Raw genomic sequence first — 13,523 nt, 5'->3', positions numbered from 1 at the left:
CTTTAACAGATTCTAAAAATGCCTTTTCCCAAATATGCAGTCAGTTCCTTCAAAGGGCCCTTTGTTTATTTTCAGGAAGAAACCCAAGACAGCTGAAAACCAGAAGGCATCTGAGGAGAATGAGATTACTCAGCCGGGTGGATCCAGCGCCAAGCCGGGCCTTCCCTGCCTGAACTTTGAAGCTGTTTTGTCTCCAGACCCAGCCCTCATCCACTCAACACATTCACTGACACACTCTCACGCTCACACCGGGTCATCTGATTGTGAGTACACCAGTGAGGCGGTGATGGTGTCTCCGCAGTGCTTGGAGTAGTGCTTCTCCCCTGGGTTTGGCTGTTTTGCATTCGGAGCAAGCTGTTTGCATTTGGTCTTCTAAAGTAGCCAAAAGTGCCGCGCCACCATTTTGATTCAGCCAACATCTCTATTTTCAAAGCTAGAATATATTTTGAAGCCAGGTAGCCAGCCATTTGGTCTCAAAAGGCTGATTAATTATATGAGCCACATTCTCCTTCCTAACATTAACTCAGAAAAGGGAATTGCATTGCTGCTTTCTAATTATTCTTGATCAGAGTTAACGGCTTTCCCACCATTACTAAATGGAACAACAAAACATGGACCTCAGAAGGTCAGTTAGACACAAGGAAACATCCATGTTGAAATTACGTAACACAAGTCGGATTCGCATTAGTTATTGGAGTCTCTTGTAGCTTGGCTGGATTTCTGTCTTTCCAGTTTTTAATTTATTTTGAAGTGGTTAAAGGATAGCATAAATTTACAGAAGAAAAGAGAATGGCTTCCAAGAATTCAAAAGCCACCCAGACTTCACATAGCCAATAAGAATTCAGGTTAAAAATATTTTTTAATTAAAAAAAACTGCCTAAGGGCTAAATTTGGAAATGGGCAGCTTAATGAGATCGTCACTATTGAAACCACTCTTTGCTGTTTATTTTTGCTGTCTTCTCACTAATCTGGAAGTCACTTCTTCAAAGTCTATTTTCAGAAAGTTGATAAATCACATTTAGGAGATTTTTTTTTTCTTTTTTTCTAAAATGTAACCTGATACCAGAGAAATGTGTGCTGACAATGGAAAGGTCTGAAGTAAGTTTGGGGTCCAAGGATTATTCCTTTTAGTTTTAAGATACCCATCAACTCTTCCGAACTGATCTCCATAAAGGATGCCTGGCTCCAGGCAAAGAGCTGGCCTGTTCTTTTTAGAATAAATAAGACCAAGAAAGTTTTATTGCAAAAAAGGACTCTATTTATCCTGTTCACACAGACAAATGTTATTAATTGGGGAATGAGATTCTATACCTTCTATTGTTATTTTTCTGATGGAACCAATGTAAAATTCTGCAAAGAAGGCAAGAGGAGAGTGGGCCTTTGAGATTCCATTCCCCGCTTGCTTCATCATAATTGTCTCTAGGTAAAGGGATAAGACCTAGGGGTACGTGCTCTCAGGTGCAGAGAGCTTGTTCTACATATAGTGGGGCTGGGACTGCCTCCAGCTGTCCCTAGAAAATGAAAAGAGAAATAACAAGATCCATATCTCTATAGCCTGTGTGATTTGTACAAAGTTGCAGTTTCTGTAGAGAAATATAGGGGGTCCAGAGCAGGGACTGTGTTCTGTGCACTGTCATAATAGGACTTTGGACTTGGACTTTCTTGCCTGGCAGTCTCCAGCCTAATAGTAATTACAGGAAGAATTGGAAAATGGCATGGCACTGTGCCCATAGACATGTGCACACTGTCCCTACCTACCAGGAAGGTGGCCTGTTCCTGTGGTGAAGGGCCTGGAGCTTCTGCATGCAGACCTTCATTGCCTGGCTCTCTGCCACACCTTATGGGGAAGATTACATTGAATGGTCTTAGCCCAGAAATCTTCTGTTAGAGCAAAATGAATGGTTTGCTGAATAGAGAAAGCATTGAGCTTCATTTATTGTACTTTACTACAAGCATCTTCTGGTCAGGCCTCAGCACTGGCATGGCACACCAACATTTAGGGAACGGTGGGAGTACAGTGTCACCATGCAGCTCCTCAGTGACCCTGAGGAAGCCAGCAGATCTGAGCTCAGGAGGGTGTCTGAATGCCTTTGGAAGGAGAATGAATTGGGAGGAGAATCCTAATCTCCAGCTGTTTAGAAAGTCATTCTGATTTTGCCATTAAGATGTGTATGTCTACTCGGCTCCAACCTGTTGTTTAAATTGATTATACTTTTCTCCAAATACATTTGGATTGTAGTTTGTCCTGATTTGAGCCTACACTTAGAAGAAAATTGTTTTTAGGAAAGATTCACAGAAATCTGTCCATTTGGAGATTGCTTGAGAGAAGACAGGAAAGAGGTTTATTTTAAGCTGTTAAAATTTTTGGATGCTCTTCTTGCATTCAAGAGGATTTTTTTTTTTTTTTTACTTTCAAATGTCATTCTTACCATAGATTAATTTAAAAGCCTAATTTCTTTAAGGTAAAATATTCAGTTCCTATTTAGAATCAACAGATTTGGGGCATTTAAAAATAGTGCCCTTGACTTGTTAGTCTCTTTAACTTCAGAAACATTCCACTAGTGTGTGGTATTCCAAGCTTTCACAAGTGCCTGCATTTTTATAGCACCTTTTTATTTGTCATGTGTGTAGCAAAATTATTTTTAGTCATGCCCTAATGCCCATTTCCTGATGTTCAGTATGATTCTTCCCAACTTACAGATGAGAAAACTGAGAAAAAGGACACCCAGATAGATGAATGACTTGCCTACAGTTAACCTATTTGGGTACTAAGGGGTGTTTATGTGTTCATTCTCATTGTAAACAGCCGGAATTCTCTGATCAAAGCCTAAAGATAGCATTCATAGCTCTAAACAGGCATGTCCGATGTGCAACTACTTGTATTGATGATTGGGTTATAAAACAGGATGGATTAAAAACAATCCACAAAAGAGTCAGCTCTGCTATGAACTGATAAGGGTGGATAAGCCACAGTGTTTGTGCACATGAAGGACAAAGACCATGTTTTAGAGCAAAGATGTTAAGTCTGACGCCCTAAATTTTTAGTTGGCTCTTTAGCCTGCAGAGCCACTTCACATTCGACCAAAGTTCCCAGCAATACTCAAAACAAGCAGAGTACGGTCAAGATAGGCTCTCTTTGTGAGCTGAAGCTGTTAATATTGCTCCAGAAATGTGTGCTGCTTTGCAGTGCACCCACTAACACAATTTCCTCTCCGTAATATTCCCCATTACCTCCTAACTTGTCACCTCTATGCCATTTCTTAAAATCAAATGGTAAACAGATTCAGATGACGATAATGGAAGGCATTAAGATGAGTCTGGGAATGCAGAGGGCACAAAAACCCTAGGTGTTTGACAGAGCAGTTACCCACGGAACAGGCTGAGTATGAGCTGAGCCAAGCTCTCCCTATAAATGCTTAAACAGGACTAAACCAAGTCAGTAGAGCAGACGAAGCTCTCCATATGAAAAACCTTTCTTGACAACGACCAAGCTGTAGCACATCACAGTCATATTCATGTGATAGACGCAACCAGAACTTTCACTTGCATATTTCTTCCATTTTGTTTTCCCCCAAATAAGGCTCCCATTGAAGGGAAAAGTTGATTCTGCTCTCCTGGCGGTCCTCCCTACTTCTGGCTGTCGATCCACCTAGTCTGATGTCTTTCTTCTGTCGAAGCTGCTATCTGTAGTTACTTACCCTCCTGTGTTTTACACTGGACTCATCAGACTGTCTCGTTTTTTTGTGTCTTTGCCAAGATGCACTTACGCATTAACAGTTTTTATTTATTTTTAATTTAACCTTTACACATTACCAAACTGTTGTGTGGGTGGGTTTAACTTTAGCTCGGTAGGTAGCATGTTGCTGCCGGGGCTGAAGGCTGTCGAGGAGACTGTGGATTCTTCCTTTTCTATCTCTTGCCATCTACCTTCTTTGTCCTTCCCCCTCCCATCCTCTTTCTTCCCCCGTCCAACTCCCCATGATTAAAATTTTTAGTACACTTGGCTCATTTTGAACTTTTAAGCCATTTTTTTAGAGAACAAAACAAAGAGGATTTTTATGGCAAACTCCATTAATGCCACATTAAGGCTGACATTTTAATTACCCCCAAGTCAGGAAATGTGAAGTTCAGGTTCCCACAGCAACAGAAACTGTCCCCTTGAGTGCCGGCATCACAGCAGAGTCTTTCATTCCCTGATTACACAACATGGGGCGTGGGGCCATTGTTTTTATCCACGTATGTGGAAAGGAGCACGGCTTTTATCCTTTGTTTCTTTCCTGTAACTACAGTTGAGGATATGGGTCTTTAGCGTCTCTCCCCAAACCATCTATATGTATTACCCTGAAACGGAAGACTATTATAGTTCTACATGTGCACACGGACAGAATTAAAGTTGCTGTGGGAACATTAACTCTGATTTCCGGACTTCCGTGCCAGTCACATTTAAACCATAATGTTGTAATTTTTGGCATGTAATAAATGTGCATTTCATGTACACAGACAGAAAGAAGCATAAAATGTATTTTAAAGAGCAATTAATTACTAACTTTGTGATTAAAAAACATTTGGTGCATGTTCCTTCCCATTTAGCATCAGCTGCTGGTCTTAGCCAGGCCTAATAGATGACATACTGTGTCTCATCCTGTATCTCAGATGTACTTACTGTATGTTCCTGTTCTTCTAGATAATTAATTCCCTTAGTAAAGCTGTAGGGGGAAAACAAAATGGAAGGAATATGCAAGCATGTAAATAGGGTAAGGGATATTTTGAAGGAAATGATTCATTTCTGCAAATAAACCTCTTAGTCTCTGATAAAGAGCCAGAAATCTGCTAAGTGGGTGTAGACAAAGGTTTCTGGCCACCTTAGAGCATCTGGTCCAGGGCCATAAGAACAACTTGAAAGCAGATTTCTCCATGAATTCCAGGCATGCCCAGTGGAGGAGCAGTTTTACTCCTTAGAAACTTTTTTAGGCTTACTGCTTAAAAAGTTATTTTACTCTGTAACAACTCTCCAGTTTATATTCAAACTGAAAAGGAAAACTTGTAGGGAAATCAGGTAAGATGTGGACTTTGGCAAAGAACCCCTGACTTCAGAATGGTGTTTTTTCTTCCTTTACATTTGAATCTGGTCGACCCATTTGTGTTAGAGAAGGAAGTGTCTCAAAACTGTTTGAACCGGCTTGCAATTGAAAGGAATTAGTAGGGATACTCTGTGATATAGTGTTTTAAAATGCAAATGCTTGAGTACATACTCGAAACTGAGATAAAGATTTAACGAAAGGAACGCATAGCTTAAATTCTGGTCTGGCTTTTAGGGGACACGCTCATGAAGATCCTCTTGCTACTTGTTCATTCTCTCCTCCGTCCTGTATTCCTTTTTGTTCAGTTGGGCTACATATGGTATTTAACCTTTAAGAAAGATACTGGAGTTTTACAGAGCTCTGATTTGCTTTTCCTTGGGCTGTCTCTATGTGTGAATGTATGTCTGTCTGAGTGAAAACTGCTCAAGCAAGTTTGAAGGTCTCTTTGGCAAATTGGACTGTGCGTTCAGAAAGTTTCTAATCGGAAAGCTGATTCAGTGTAAAACCTTCCAAAAACTTCCTGAGGCACCTGTTCACATGAAAAGATTGAATTTCTGTTGGAGGTGCTCAGAAGGCAGTGTTTATAACTGAAGATCTCTGTTTGGTGTGCCAAAAAATGAAAAACATTTTGGCCCCAAAAAACCTCCATAAATGTTCAAAATGTATAATCAAACAAAAGCTTCATTTGGATTCAAATGCATGTATCTCAGCAGATGTGTCTAAACTAACTGGAATCCCACAGGAGCAGCTGAACTGGATTTTGGTATGTCTTGATAACTGAAAGAGTTATTCTTAGACTTTGGAAGGACAAAAATGGTCCATCTGTGTAGAACCGTAATAGAGACATGGCAAAAAACAGCATCCTCTGAAAGAGTTTATTTATGGAATTTAGGACAAGTTGGACAATCCTGAAAACATTTTGGGGTCACACTAATTTGCAGGAGAAATATAGTCCAAATGGGATGGAATAATAATCACAGACAGTTAAAATTCTATGACTTGGAAATTAATTTTCTAATAAATTCCTTGTGAGTTAAGCAGTAAATAGAGCATCTTTCATATAACTAGGTTCTCCCCTCACCTCCCAAGTGTCCTGCATTCCTTTTTATTCTAAGTTTTATATAGAATTATATATCTTTCTGTTGCTAGCAGTTTAAACTGTTTTTCTGCTATTTCATCAACGAGATAAACTTCTTACCTGTTAAATGTGGATTTCATTTCATTTCCCTTCCTAAAAAGTCACCTTTCTGCCTCTGAGTTAATTGATATATAGTCTCTTTGGAATTATTTTTGTTACCTTTTGTATCCACTTATTTACAGATTTTAGTGCTTAGTGCAGCACTTACACATTAGAAGCCCAGCTGATTTTTTTTATTTTCTCATAATTTCTTAGTTTCCATGTAGTGTATTTGTGAACATGTTTATTTTTTTTTAAATCACGTTTTGATAGCTTATGTCTTAACCTACCTCTTCTTACAATATTGGTTCTCTTTTAATAGAATTTGCCCTTTCCCTCAAATGCTAATTTAATTAGGTGTCTTCCATGGTCACTGAATGCAGAAAGTTCTGGTATTCACTCTTAACGTTCATTCATTCACACAGTCATTATTCTAAGTGACCTAAATATGTTTCCATACATCTCAAAATAACTTTTCTTATTAAGAAAGGGTTATTTCTGGGGTCACAGATCACCCATGCATGCCATTGCTGCATCTCTGTTATTGACTCTTGGGCTCCTGAGGCCCCAGAAATCTGTAGTTCTATAGAATTCTCCCAGGTTCCTTGGGGAATCTGGTCTCATTTCCCATTGCTTCAAGTCACACCGTGCCATATTGCCCTCCCAAATATTGCATTGATATGCTTATGATCGTCCACATCTAGACTACTGATTACCAGGGTTCCATTTTTCGTCTTGTTATCGCATCCCTTGCTGGAGTACTTCCTTAATTCTTATCTGTAGCTGCTAGTGACAGTTTTATACGTACTTCTGCTCATGGCAAATTGTATTATATAAAATTAGTGATTCTCCATATCTATCATGGCTTTGCACATCCTGAATTTAAAAAAAAAATTTTTAAAACCAACAAGCACTACGGCCCTTGAAAGTGGATCATTTAGGATCAACTGAGAGTATGCATGAGGATTCTTTAAGGACTTTTTGTTTTAAGGAAATTTTATCTTTCCACAATCACCTCATACTAGATGCCATGGTCAAACTCTTTATCGCTCATCAGGAGAATAATCTGTTTTGTTTTTCTTCTCTCTGTACCCCTTTGTGTGCCAGTTTGAACTTTTTATCAGCACTGAAAGAGATAAATGTTACCGGGTCTTAACCTATTATTGTACAAAAAGAGGAAACTGAGGTCCAAAGACAGCAAATACCATACCAAAGGGTTTTCAACACTGTGAATGACAGAGTCGAAAGGAGAATCCTGTTCTTGCTCCCCCTGTACATGAAGCCTGTTTTTGAGTCTGTTTGTGAACATAAAGGACTCAGGACTATTCATACATCAGTTTACTAGATGCTTTGAATATGGAGGATCACTGGATAGGTATTGTAGGATGCAGTTTTAGAAACCAGAACCCTATACTCAGAGACTTAAGAGTGTAATAGAGAAGAGCAGACACATTCACAAACATCTGCCCTGCAGGGTGGTTAAAGATGCATGTCCATACACCAGGACCCATCAGAGCCTCAGTTCACTCATGTGGCAAACATGTAGAGTACATCCATGTACCTCACACAACACTGAGTTGATGGGTACACAAAGGTGGAGGCAAACAGACCCTAACACCAAGAATCCTAAAACTTAGTACATTTGCTCAAGTCACCATTGTTTTGGAATTTAGAAAGTTTTTTGAATACCTTATAATCCAGTTAACAGCAACATCTAGTTAAATTTTTTTTTGGATTTATTTATTTATTTTTTTTTATTTTTTATTGTAAACACATGGGATACATGTTGTTTCTCTGTTTGTACATGGCGTAAAGGCATACCATTGGTGTAATCATAAATTTACATAGGGTAATGTTGTTTGATTCATTCTGTTTTTTTTCCCTTCCCCCCACCCCTCCCATCCCTCTATTGCCTCTATACAGTCCTTCCTTCCTTCATTCTTGCCGCCCTCCCTAACCCTAACTCTAACCCTAACGCTAACCCCTCCCACGTATAAATCTTTCGCCTTTTACATCTAGTTAATTTTATCAGGAAAGTTCCATTTGAGCTCTTTTGAAAGACCAGGATTTCATGGGAGGTGAGGCGTTAGTGTAAGGAATAGGGGTTTGCACTTTGCCTCAGAGATGTGGAAGGGTTTTAAGTAGGACCTGCCATACTCAAACTTTGTGTGGGGAAGATCTAATTTAGCAGCAAGTGTGTGGAAAGGGCCTGGAGGAAGAAGAGAGTGCAGAAAGTGTGGTCATTCCTTCACACTACTAGTTATCTGAAGGGAGCTGGTGACAAGAGGAATGGAAGTGGAGACAGTTTCAGCAGACTTTGGGGTGAAGGTCAATAGTTCCAGGAGCTGACTGCTAGGTAAGAGAAGGGAAATTATCAAAGATAACTAACTCCAAGGTACAAAAAGAGAAGATGAAAAGTATGAATTTAGAGGAAAAGAGTTCCATTTCATACTGTGCTAAGGATAATATCCGACAGGTATTTCCAACAGAGGCAACTAACATTAAGTTATCAATAGGGTACTTGAGGACCGTAGGAGCATTTGAAATTTGAGCTAGGAAACCTTGTGGCCAAGAGGCCATACTTTATGCCACAAACATAGGAGTAGACTTCAAAGACAACTTTGTTGTTGTTGTTTTTCTTTTTTTAAGAAAGAAATAGAAAATAGAACCCTGGGGAATATTTACACTGATTGATAAGAAAGAGAAGAAAGAATGATCAAAGGAAAAAGAGAAAAGATCTGAGAGATAAGAGAAACCAAGATAGTGCTGAGAAGTCATCAGAGAAAGGACCTGCAGCACCAGGTGCTGAAGACACCAGGAGGAGAGGACTAGAAAAAGTCACCTAGGTTTTGGGATAGGTGGTTTCCTGGCGGTTGTCATAAAAGCAGAATCAGATGTGTCACATACATTTATACAAAAATACACCATCCAGAGGAGTTCAAACAGGCAGCTGGGAAAGCAACAATTATAAACTACTTTCAAAAAGAAGTTCAATGGTTTCAAAAGAAACAATAATGAATAATGCAAACGTGAGATCTTGAATGTTTTTATAATACAGGAGTCTTAAGCCTATTTAAAAACTGAGAAATAAAAAACAATATTGAGAGGCTGTGATTAAATAGGCAAGGTGAGAGGGAATTAGAGCTCCCATTTCATAGGCAAGAAATAGGATAAATAATATAAAAGAAACTTGAAGAATCTGGAATTACGTTAGTTCTTTCCATACTTTGCCCCCTCATTGCTTTATCTTCCTTTTAGCTAACAAGAACTAATGCTTTATAAGAACTGTCGCATGGTCTTCTTTGAATGGCTTCACAAATATTCACTCAGTTACTCAGTAATTTCTGAACATTAAGCAGAGGACCAGCAGCATACTTTCAGCATTTAGATTTTCTGGAAATTTAAAAAACAAGTTATGTCAAAGTGTAATCTTTTTTAAAAAATGCCACATTTTGTGAACTTCTTTCATGATAGGTCCAATTCAAGTAGCTGTATAGGTACTAGTAACAAGCTATGTGTTGTTCTTTTGTTTTCCTCCATCATCATAAGACATCCTCAGGTTCATTATTTGGTCTTGGGGGTTTAAAACTGTTTACTTGGACTGTTATACTTTCTTTAATATTTAAAAACACTCCAAAAGCCACTACCACCAGGACATGCAATATCTGATATTTCAAGATGGTGATCTGGAACCAACTAAAGCATATATTACTTTGCTACTAAAGTACATATAAAACTAAGTGAAGAAATTATTTATCAGTACTAGAAATTATATGAACAACCACATGGAAGAATTTTGAACAGGAGTCTTTATAATACCACAGAGCAAGTTGAATTAAATTTGATACCAAATTGACCTTGAGAATCAAGGTTCTGCCTTTCTTTTCCATTTCTAAAAAGGAGATTCTCCCACTCATTGATCCCCAGTTGTTTCAGTTTGGTACATATTATTACTTTTTTACCAATATCTCATGCAATATTGAGTCAGTACATACAGAATTTTTAAGAAAGCGTGGTACAGCCTGAAGAATACCACACAAAAATCTTCTAGAAGTGATAACTGAGTTACCTTTGTCATTCAGCTTTTAGCTAGAATCACTTTCTGTCCTGTACAATCTCATTGTTTCAGCTTCATATTTTGACCAGGTATTTGGATATAAAGGAAATAATGAAGAAAAGGTGCATATATACTTATTCTACAAGGTATAATTCTTTGTGTCATGGAAAAAGACACAGGCAGTTTCTGAACTTAAACCCTTAAAAGTTAAAGCCAGGGAAAAGAATACCTGTTCTTTTCTCAGGGAAATTCTGGAGGTCTTTGGATGTAGGACTGGGTGTTTTCTTCCAATTTTGAGGAAACCCCCAGTAATCAAGTCTCTTTTGTTTTATACCTGCCTATAGGCATTATAGTCTGGATCCTGAGACTCCCAAAGTGGCTTCAGCAATCCTGGGTTAAGATGCTTAAAAGTATCCTCAGGCACACCTGGTTCTAGGGGAGTGATACAGGCAGGGGCTTTAGATAGAGAGTACCACGGCCCCCAGTACCACTCCAGAACAAGCTATTGACCTAGAGGCTTTAGACTCCACTGATACCATGACTGGGCCTCTCCCTGAGTCTGATGTGTACATTCATATTTGTGACTGTGTGTGTTCGTCTAGGACACAGATTCAAAACTTTCATTAAATTTGGATCAGAAAATTAAAAGAAGGAAAGATTGACATCCCCAGGCACAGCCCACTCAGAATCTGCATCCTCAAAACTGGCCTCCAAGAGTAAACTAAGAAGCAAGGAAGAGAGATCCCATGAGCAATATCCAAATGCAGACCAACTCCCCTTGCCCTTTCAGGTCCCTTCAGAATCCCTGCAGGGCAGGGACAGGTGTGATAACAGACTTCTAAGACTATTTCTTGAACATGTTGATAATGGACTCAGATTCAGACCATGTGTTGTTCCAAAAATGTTGTCTCACCCCCATGGCCTAGTTACTTGCTCTTTTTAATGTGAATGCATTATACTTGCTTTTAATTATGTCCCTTTGCTTCCATTTCCTTCTATATGTAATAAGAATAAAAATAGTATCTATCTCATAGGGTTAGTATAAGGATTAGATGGAATACTACATGTGAAGCCCCAGAATAGCACTAACCAGCCAGCACTCAGTGAATTTGAGCATTAGCTACAGTTTAAATGTTTTCAATCATGAAGTAAATATGGACTAAAATTGATACAACATAAATAATGGCCTTAGCAGGTGCCTACCCTCCCTTACCCCCCAAAGAATAACTGAGACTCAAAAGCCTAGATCTGTAGGGGTCAGCGGGAATAGAATAGTTAGCAGCTTCACTTCAGAGTAACGGTACCCTCCTCTTTCTTCTCCTGTCCCTTCTGGATTCAGGCCTGGGTAGACTGGGAAGCTTCTCCATTACCTTTTTGCATTCTTTCATACCCCCATTTGTCATGGTATTTTTTTCCTTAAAAATGGAAGAGGTCAGATATTTAGTGAATATCCACTCCCTGTCAAAGACTCAGCATATTATTTTTACAGAACACCCCATTTTATAGATAAGGAAATAACTGGAGCTCAGAGAAGCTAAAAAAAAAAAAAAAAAAAAAAAAAAAAACCTTTGGAATGTTTTCCTCCTGGTTTAGGGAAGGTTTAAAGTATTTTTAATGTTATAGTATTATGTTAGACCTTTAACCAGTTAAGGCCCTTCTTGTCCAGAAGCTCGTTTTAATCAGTAAGAGATTTTCAAATAGCAGGGAATGGACATCTGTGAGATCTCACCTCAGAAAAGGTTGTCAAATCTGTAGATGCCCCTGCGTATACCCTTTGGTGTCCTTTCACTGTAGCCCAAAGAAATGAAGAGGTCAAAAGATCAGGTCCTTAGAACAGGCAGATTGCCGTGCCATCACGTGGAGAGGCTTTTCCAAAAAGAAACATAAGGGAAAAAATACATAAGCAAATAAATAAATAACGTCTTTTACCTTTTTGAAAGACATTCTGGATGATGACTAGAATATTTTGAAAAAAATAAAAATAAAGGTAAAGTTAGAAGAGTAAATGTGTTTCACTATAGATGAAGACTTCTCTTTAAGCTTATTTATTTACTTATTTACATATTTAATTTTGGTACCAGGATTGAACCAGGGATGCTTAACCACTGAGCCACATCCCTAGCCCTGTTTTTAAATTTTTTTAAATTTTATTTTGAGTCAGGGTCTTGCTAAGTTGCTTAAGGCCTCAGTAAGTTGCTGAGGCTAGCCTAGAACTGCCATCCTCCTGCCTCAGCCTCCTTAGCCACTGTGATTATAGGTGTGTTCCCATGCACCTGGCCCTAAGGACTATTCTTAGTCACCTGATTCACTTTCCTTCTTTCATCCTAAAGCAGTTTTCAGTAGTTGAGGGGAAAGATGTAATCTTAAGAAACTCAGTGAAGTCTCTTCACTGGCTTTTTGTCCCTAGCGAGCCTTTCCTGCCCATGTTTTTTGGTAATGCATGGAGATAATTTTGGACATTTGCTTCTCTTAACTCCTGAGCACTTTTGCTGCTGAGTACAGAATTCTAGAGACACATGGATACAGAACTTGATCTACAAGTCTCCTAGTAATCGCTGCAGATGGAAAGCCAAACTAGATTGTGCGCAAGTCTGTATAAATCCCAAGTCAGAGCTGTAAAATGATAACTTACTGAGTCATGATTTCTGCATCTCATATGCAGTATTCCTTAAATCACATGTTGATGGCTAATCAGCAGAATCCAAAGACGCAAATTAGATGGTACAATATTTACAGAGAAAATATATGTGTAGCTTGAAAAGTAACGATCCTCAGAGTTAAAGTCCCACCGCCCTCCCCCCAAAAACGAGTAGCAGTTGCAATCTGAACTCTCAACATTGTAGCCAAGAAAGGAATGAATATAACAATAGAAAGAGATATTTAAGAAGAACTTCTTGATCAAAGGACTCTGAACCTTGAAGTAATATGTTTGAGAGTCTGAAGAAATATTAGGTAAAATGAATTATTCCTGTTCTTCAAATGACAGTCTAGCAGGTTTGTTTTTGTTTTTCCTTTTTTGCAGTGCTGAGGTTTGAACCCAGGGCCTCCTGCATCCTAGGTAAGCACTCTACCACTGAGCTATATTCCCAGCCCCCTTTAAGTTGTTAGATGCTCATTTTGGCCAGGCAGAAGAATTTCTGAATGCAGAAATCCTGTCATTTCCACTGATAAATCTCTAATCTAGAGTGCCCAGCAAAGTACTTAACCA

The 13,523-nt window shown here is 38.8% G+C and overlaps 1 protein-coding gene across 7 annotated transcripts in view; it reads left to right on the top strand.

The window, feature by feature from the left end:
* Positions 1-13,523, top strand: part of ZBTB20 (zinc finger and BTB domain containing 20) — a 124,047-nt gene that overhangs the window by 74,647 nt on the left and 35,877 nt on the right. For all 7 annotated transcript variants that reach the window (XM_079155410.1, XM_079155405.1, XM_079155407.1 and 4 more), the window contains one exon: positions 76-263. Coding sequence is in view for 5 of the 7 variants with exons in the window: in XM_079155405.1 (XP_079011531.1) it covers positions 76-263 (188 nt within the window). In the remaining 2 variants the exon portion in view is untranslated. The remainder of the gene's footprint in view (positions 1-75; positions 264-13,523) is intronic.

Source organism: Sciurus vulgaris (genome assembly GCF_902686455.1).
Source record: "Sciurus vulgaris genome assembly, chromosome: 10".
NCBI lineage: Eukaryota > Metazoa > Chordata > Mammalia > Rodentia > Sciuridae > Sciurus > Sciurus vulgaris.
This window is presented reverse-complemented; position numbering and strand designations above follow the sequence as displayed.